Source organism: Vicia villosa, linkage group LG5, assembly GCF_029867415.1.
Source record: "Vicia villosa cultivar HV-30 ecotype Madison, WI linkage group LG5, Vvil1.0, whole genome shotgun sequence".
In the NCBI taxonomy this organism is placed as follows: domain Eukaryota; kingdom Viridiplantae; phylum Streptophyta; class Magnoliopsida; order Fabales; family Fabaceae; genus Vicia; species Vicia villosa.
Genome location: NC_081184.1, coordinates 164,126,171 through 164,134,922, shown reverse-complemented (window position 1 = coordinate 164,134,922; position 8,752 = coordinate 164,126,171). Strand labels below are relative to the sequence as shown.

The 8,752-nt window shown below is 30.8% G+C and overlaps 1 protein-coding gene across 1 annotated transcript; it reads right to left on the bottom strand.

The window, feature by feature from the left end:
• Positions 1–3,709: 3,709 nt before the first annotated feature.
• On the bottom strand, positions 3,710–5,368 carry LOC131608070 (heavy metal-associated isoprenylated plant protein 39-like). Its single transcript, XM_058880010.1, has 3 exons — positions 5,162–5,368; positions 4,805–4,880; positions 3,710–4,315 (listed from the first exon to the last, which is right to left on the bottom strand). Exons 1-3 carry the CDS (start codon positions 5,165–5,167, stop codon positions 3,999–4,001), a joined length of 399 nt encoding a protein of 132 aa, XP_058735993.1. The 5' UTR covers positions 5,168–5,368; the 3' UTR covers positions 3,710–3,998.
• Positions 5,369–8,752: the final 3,384 nt, after the last annotated feature.

Sequence of the window (8,752 nt, the reverse complement as noted above, 5' to 3'; positions counted from 1 at the left end):
AACAAATTAATATATAATATTTTTAAAATAAATTTTTTATTTTAGAATTTTTTTAATATTCGTCCTTAAGACACAAATTAGCATAATTACATTTTATTACGAGACAAATCAGTTTTGAAAAAAGCCTATTAATCCTTACAAGTGATATTTTTAGAAATCCTATCTATTTTTTGTGTAAGATTTAAATTGATGTCTTAAAGCAAAATGTAGAATTTAAAACCTTCAAGAGTGGTGGAGGTGGTGAGTACACTTCAAGAGAATTTAAAATCTTTTGTGAAGAGATGAGAATTCAGCATGAGATCTCAACAATACATACACATCTCGATATAATGGTCGTATTGAGAGGAGAAACATGACTATCTTGAACATGATCAGATGCATGTTGGAAAAAAAAAACATCAACATGCTTTTTTGGGTGAAGTTGTCAACCTTCTTGTTATGTGATAATCAGAATTCCAAACAATAGATTAGACGTGGTTTTAGAGGCAATCTGATATGGCCTTACTCCATTGTCAAGCACTTGAGGATCTTTGGGTCTTTATGTTTCAAACACATAAAGAAGGAATAAGATTGAATATAATAGTGAAGTGATGATTTTTATGGGGTACCACACTGCAGGTTCTTGCATGTTATACAATCTGGTGACCTAGAGGATTATTGCAAGCAGATGTTACAATCAATGAGTGGGAATGTTGGAATTGGTAGGGTCAGGATGTTGAATCATCTTCAAGTGTTCCAATTGTATTCCATGATAACTAGAGGGAACCTCGTATACTTGACAAAGGTACTCCAAAAGTAGAGTAATCAAGAAGATTCCGAAGAATTATATGCTCATCTAAAAGCCTTCAAGAATATGATGTTATTCCATATCAAATAATCACACCAGAGGGGAACCTAGTGCTCCTAGCTTGATTTGTTATTATGAAGTCGCTCAACTATGCCAAAAGAAGCTACATCCTCTCCGGGAATTATTGTTATGGAGGAAGAAATTAAGACAATAGAAAATAACCTAACATGGAATCTAGTCTCCTTACCATCATAGAAGATGCCTATTGTAGTCAAATGGATCTACAAAGTAAAGCACTTTCTTGATTGTTCCATTGACAAACATAAGGCTTGGCTTGTTGCAAAGGGATTCTTAGAAAATTATAGCCTCGACTTGATAGAAAATTTTGAACTAATTGCAAGAATTGAGACAAACAAATAGGTGGTAGTTGGGGTTAACTTCCTACAATGAAATTTAGTTCAACTAGATGTCTAGTGTACATTTCTCGATGGTTGACTAGAAGAGGAAGTTTATGTTGAACAACCTCAATGATTTATTGTGAAAGGTGAATAAGATAAAGTCTTAAAGCTTAATATGGCTCTATATGGCTTGAAACAAGCTACAAGACCTGGAATAAGAGGATTAATGAGTTCCTAAAGCACATTGGATATTCCAAGTGTATAGTTGAACATGAAATACATGTTAAAGGCATGAATTGAGACAATCTTAACATAGTGTGTCTATATATTTATGATCTACTCATCACAGGAAGCAATCACAATGAGATTATGAATCTCTAATTCATTATGAGCATTGAATTCGATATGACTGACTTAGAAGGCCTAAGTTATTTTCTTAGCCTTGAATTTTCTATAGCCATGAAAAGTTTGGTGGTTCACTAGAGAAAGTACATCAGTGATATCTTGAAGAGGTTTAATGTTAAAGTCTGGCTAATATAATACTTGTATGGAATAAAATTCAAAATCATGCAAAAAAGAAGATGGCAAGGTTGTTGATATCAAGAAAATGGTCGGGTTGTTTGAGGTATCCTTGTAATTTTAAACTTGATATACGACACATTATAAGTGTGGTGAGCAGATTTATGCGTGAACTTAAATTGTTACATAAGTAAGCAATCAAGATGATTATGAGATATTTAAGGGAAAATAGACCATGACATATTATTGTCCAAACCTTATGGCCATAGGGATAAGTTTACTCGGTTTTGTGACTTTGATTGATTGGTGTGAAAGCATATTGTAAAGAAAGAAGAAGCGGAGTGGGATATGTATTCAAGTTGCTAAATTCGTTAATTTCATGGTGTTTCAAAAAGAAAATAATTTTTTTAGAGAACAAGCAAGCAATGGCCATATCACTTTGACATACTACACATTAGAGGATCAAATAACTGATTTTCTAACCAAGCCACTCAAGATAGTGAGATTCTGTGAGAGATTAGTGTAAAGACTTTAAATTAAGAAGAGCTTTGAAGAGTAGTTTAAATTTCTAAGGTATTAATTACGTTACTTAATTATACTAGTAGTGTATAAATAACCACCATTGATTCATTAATGAATAAAACACAATTTTAAATAAATGTGAAAGCAATAACACAAAATTAATTAAGCTTTCTCTGGTTCTCAATATAGTTCTAACATGAGTTGAAATCTACAATCACGGTGTTTTTTATTTTTGAAAGGATGTGGTTGGGTCATATTTGTTATCATCTTGTCGCTCGAATTTTAGACTTTATTTGAAAGTTTGGAAAGGAAGAGGGGAGAGAAATTTAAAAACAAGATTTAATGAAAAGAATAGAGGAATTTAGGTGGAAATGGTTTTGAGGGTTTGTTTTTATTCAAAAATCAAAATCCTCATAATTTAGAAAATAGAAAAATTGTATTGGTGTAGGGTAAGGGTGAGAAGAGGCTGAATTGAGATAATAGAAAAATTGTATTGGTGTAGGGTAAGGGTGAGAAGAGGCTGAATTGAGATAGGTTTTGTCAAACCTGAATTTGGTTTGCTAAAAAATTAAAAGCCTAAGTCTAGTTTGTAGCTTATTATAGGCTTATTTTTAGGTTTAAGCCTAACGTTTTCGAATGTCTGATTGACCTACTAGCCTACTTAAAAGTCTACTTCATTTGAAATTTGTAAATAAGCAATTCATCGAATGTTAAATAGACTAAAAAATTAAAAAACCAACGAGGCTGAATGTTTGTTTCCATTTACTCATTCGGCTTTACCTATTCGTATAAATTTTATGATACTATTTGTTTGATAGAACTTATAAAAACAACTTTCGAGATTATTCATAAGATTTTTTCTACTTATTTTCATAATTTCAAGATAACTAAGCTATTTCTTTTCGTATTTTAATTCAATGTACAAAACACAATATAATAATAATAATAATAATAATAATAATAATAATAATAATAATAATAATAATAATAATAATAACAATAATAATAAAGTTATTCATGTTTATTTAAATAGACCGATCTGATAGGCTTAAAAGGTCTTTTGTATAGATCATGGCTTAACCTTTTTAGCTAAATAGACTTATATAAACTCATAGGTCTTTTTTATTTAAAAAAAAAAAAACATGTATGACTTGGGTCTATGTAGACAAGATTGTAGTCTTTTGGTCTAATTTATTCATATCCCTAATAAAAGGGATTGGAGGATTTTAAAAGATTCAGGCAAATTATTCAAATATAATCTATCTTATTTTATTATTTTATATAAAATTATTCTTTAAAAAATTATTAAGAGTTTCTTTATATTTTTGAAAAGTCTTTTTTCAAAGTCTTCTTTTCGAGTCTACTCCAAACTTTTTTTCTAGTTACCAAAGTTCAACATGTCAACCATGAAGCTTATCATGAAATTGTGGATACTTTCACTAAATTAAATTTAAGACTTTATGTCATTTGAATTGTGGATGCATTTGTCAATAAGTACTATAACTAAGTTTCTCATTAGAAATAGCATTACAAAATCACACACTTAACAAGTATAATAACACAACTTGTCCAAAAAAAAAGTGATAAAACACATCAAACTATTCTTTCAAAACCTTCATAGCCTAATACACCATTAATCCTCTTTATGTCTCAATCTCATAACAATTATAATAATAATAATAATAATATATCAAACAAATTCATAATTTACAAGCAAACATTCCTGACTTTTTCCAACTCAATTCCATGTCTCTTTCAAACCATTATAATACTCAACAAATAACACAAGCATTTGGATTCTCTTCAATACTCTGAACATGATAACATGTAGTCATGTAAGGATTATATGCTCTATATTGCCTAACAAGCTCAGCAATTTGTTCATTTGGATCTTTCTTCTTATCATCTTCTTTCTTCTTATTATCATCTTTTTTTCCATCATCTTTTTTCTTCTCCGGCTCTTTCGCCGGCCCGACTGTTAGAATTTCAGTGTGCCATTTTCTCAATTTGCTCACAACATCCACAGGGTCTATGTCACCAACTACTGTTAACTTCTTCTCTTTCATATCCATGGCGATTGAATCAATGCCTACACGTTTATCATTCATTATTTATCCTTTGCATATAGTTAACCAAAAAAAAATAGTATTTGGAGTTTGGACAACAAAATTGTTTTGTTTTCTAATATTTGGTGTATAATACAAAGTTATATTTTTTTAATGTTGAAATAACATTACTCTTAAATTAGAGCATAACTAAATAATTAAATAAACATATGCTAGCCGTCCATTTTTGTACAAATTCATATGATTATGATATGAGAAATTTTTAATGGAATTTTTACTAAAAAGACAGTCTAATAATTTAGTGTTACTAATTTTTTTGTCCGTAGACGAAATGATAATAATCATGAGAAATCTAGACAAACAATTATGAGATTCAAAGTTCGAATTCTTGTGATGTCATTCAACCTAGCAATATCAGTTTTTGTCAGTTAAGGAATTTATGGACAAATAAACTATATTAGTAGAGTAAGGTGTTCCCTTAATAGTAGTTTATTAGTGACTATAGTGAGTACCTGAAAGGCTAGAAACTGATTTCATGGCTTTCTGTTTTGCTTTATCATCATGCAAATCCAACTTCACCACCACTTTCTACAACAAAACAAAACAAAAAAGACACCAACAAAACATGTTAATTAGGATTTAAACTTCTATTAAACCTTGTTAAGAAGGTTATGCACCAAGTATCATAGTTTTATTGATGAAACAAGTAAGAAAATGATGAAGTTGGTGTGATATAAATATCTTAATCTACTATAAGAAATATTAAAAACTTGAATTTTCTAGCTTATTTTGAATAGGTTGAATAGGAAAGAATCAAGAAGGAAATTGAATAGGAAAGTGTCATGTAATTTGGAGGAAGAAACTCTCACCTTCATTTTGAGTGTAGGAAGGGGGTGTGAATAGAAAAATTGAAGAGAAAGGAGGATTGAAGTGAAGAAAGAGCAGAGAAAGATGGAATGAAATTTGGTGTTGGGAGAATATGTAGAAAAACAGAGTCACAAGGACGTTTAAGATACTCCAAAACAAGTCAATACAAATGCTTGATTTCAATATAAACAAGAAGAAGAAAAAAACTCCCTTTAAAAAATGAGTTAAGGACATTTAAATCATGAGTAGAAAACACTATTTCCAATTTTACTTTTATTTTTTTGCTTTGAAAATTTAAAGATGAATTTAGAATAGTGATAATAAATATTAATAATTATAGGAGATTTTTTTTATATTTGAAATTATTGAATTTTTTATTGCTTACTTGTGTATATTGAAACGGAGAAAATAATTGTTTGTTATTTATTAGGCGTGCGCAACAAGGAAACCAATTAAACAACTTCCCCTGCACAACCAAATACTACTTTTCTTTCTTTTGGCTTTTTGTGTGTTCTCACGTTGAAATACCAATGTACATGTTGCTGTCAATCAATCTAGATGGTTGGATATATGAGACATCACATTAATATGACTCGTGTCTAAAAAAATTGTTAACGAGTAAAATTGAACAAAATCCGTCACACTAAAACTTAAGTTGGCGAGTGAGTCTTTACAATTATTCTCATGTGAAAAATTAAAAAGTGAAAATATGATGTAATATTTATATAATTGATCCATTTAATGCAAATTTATCAAGGTACTATAAATGGAGGGTTGAAGGCATACAAATGAAGTTGAGTCTCTTTTTTAAAGATATGCTAACAATTCTTATTAACGAATTTTATGATTTTTATAGCAAAGTTCGGTGATAAAGAATTAGAAACACTCAAAAATTTATAGAAAAGAAATAAACTATTATAGTCTCTAAAAATACCCCACAAACGAAATTTTGGAGTTATTTAAAAACATGTCATCGCGATTAACACTAATACAGTTCCACATAGGCAGCTATCAAATTATTTCTAAAACTTCTAACATTGAAAATTTTCAAAACAACAAAATCTTGCATACTAGTAGTATGCAAAGAGACAACAAAATTGTTACCAGACAAAGACAAAGAACATGTAGTAAAATATGTAATTAATGGAAGAAAAAACATGTATGAACTTCTCATTGAATCTAGCTCTATTTCTAGCAATCTAAACTGCGTTAAATAGATGAATAACTACAATATTAACTATAAGAGCACAATGAGCACACGAAGCTCTACCACAAATTACCCAAATCGTGTCCCATTTCTAAATTTAAACATGGATTAAGTCAACCAAAATCAAAGTTTAGAAACATACCTTCTCTATTCCACAATGAGTGGTTCATTTAGTATAATAAAATGTTCTATGACTCGTTTCAATTTCCAATGTAGTAATAATTAATTTTTTTACTTCTACCCTCTAATTAATACTACTTTCACAATCCTCAATACTTGATAAGTGATACTTTAGTAAAAATATTATTCTATCTTGCAATTATACATTTTTCTTAATCTGTGTGAAATGGTCAACTAGATCATTCATTGTGGAACAGATGGAGTAAATATAGTCAAAGAATAAATGAGAAGATGTTTCTTCATTGATTTTACACAGGCTACATCTCAAAGCAATAAAGCAGCTTCTCCTTATTAACTGTTCATCAATTGGGACTTTGTTTAGTAAAAGTCTCCAAATCGAGAAAGATTTAGAATGGAAAATTATTTGATTAGGAAAACTTGCACCAATATTTTGTATTACCCGACTATCTCTTGTACTCTTATGCTTTCTTTAGGGATAATTCACCTGTTGGAGACTGCTTTCATATTAGCTTATCTGGCTTGAGATAGAAAGGTATGAGACAGTCGCAATTTTTTTCTTTTATGGAACTTGGTATAAGAGGATTTCTATCAAGAAAATTCCATTACCTATTTAAAATAAAATTTCTCGCGAGAAACGTTGGAGGCAATTCTAGGAGTCAACGAGGGAGCATTTTACACTTGGGACACATCTTTGTGAAAGACACACCACATACTCACCCAAAACCTTAAGTTGATAGGTGTGTGGATTCTCTCACTTATAAAGTGTTCAATCTTATATTTTCTAATCAGTGTGGGACTTCTTCCTCACACTTGATTCTTAACACTCTCCTCGCAAGTGTGAGTGCACAATGTTCTCCCTCAAGTGGAAGCTCTTTCTTCCGCATACACTTGTACCGACGTTGAAACTCTTTCAACGAGACACTCTTTACCCACATGCAAGACGCTTACCCATGCCCATGTGGGGTACTTTTCAATACAAGTAAGTTGGTCACTTTCTCAAAACCAGACTCTGATACCACTGTTGGAGGCAATTTGATGGGTCAACGAGGGAGCATTTTAAACTTGGGACACACCTTGGTGAGAGACACACCACATACTCACCCAAAACCTTAAGGTAAGGTAATAGGTATGTGGGTTCTCTCACTTATAAAGTACTCAATCTTCTCTTTTATAATCAATGTGGGACTTCTTCTTCTTACTTGATTCTCAACAAGAATGTCTTCCACAATAATGGAGTCGTGCATCTCAAGAATAAAGGAGAATCATGTCAAGAATCGAACCAAAACTTTATAAAAGTGTCATTACGAAGGATCCAGGATATGTGTGTTATATTTAATAAATGTGTTATCAAAATTAGAAATATCTATAATGTAATATATTTAATTTTTATAAAATTTATTTAAAAAGAACTTACAGGATTGTTGTTTTTAGGATCTGGATACATTATTTACTCAATAAAAGATATTATTGGATATTCTTCCGATAAAAGTCAAAATATGGTTCTTATGGGCGGTTTAACAAAACATGAGCCAATTAAAAAAAACAGATTTTTTTTAATAGGTACACTTTATGTTGGTGGTATCCCATATTTTGCTTAATTTTGATCCATGGATGAAATAGTTTATGATAGTTGATTGTATTCATCAATGATCGTAATAATAGCTTGTTCCATTAGTCCGGCCAGACAACAACATCTACCTAAACAAGCCCGATTAATAGATAGGAAGATCTGATAAAAGTATGAAATTTTAAGAATAAGATTGGTTCTATTAAGGACATATTGTATTGACGACAAATAAAACCCTAAAAAAGAAGCAAGCTTAAACGCTAACCTAAAACAACACAGCCATAGTTATGGGCAAAGTCAAGAGCATTCAATTTAAAGCAGTCTTTCATTTCCTTGTACCCTCTCCTACACACATAAGCATTCCACAAAGAGGGATCAGAAACACCTTTTATTTTTCCTCTTTCTTGGCTTTAGCCACCTTCCTTAACAAGTTCTCAAACCTCTTTTGTGTTGCCTTCTTCGTTGTGTTGCCTTCTTCGTAGAAGTTGATGGAGTCGAACTGGTCCCAAAGGCCGAATTTTATAGTAGAGAATGATGATTTAATAAAATTTTGGACATGAGAGACCTTAGTTAGTATTACAAAAGAAATGACTTATTGATAGAGTTGAATGGGGAGGCGAGACTAATTATCGAGCTAGAGACAAGCATGGCTCGTAAAGTGTTGAGGTCGAGATGACC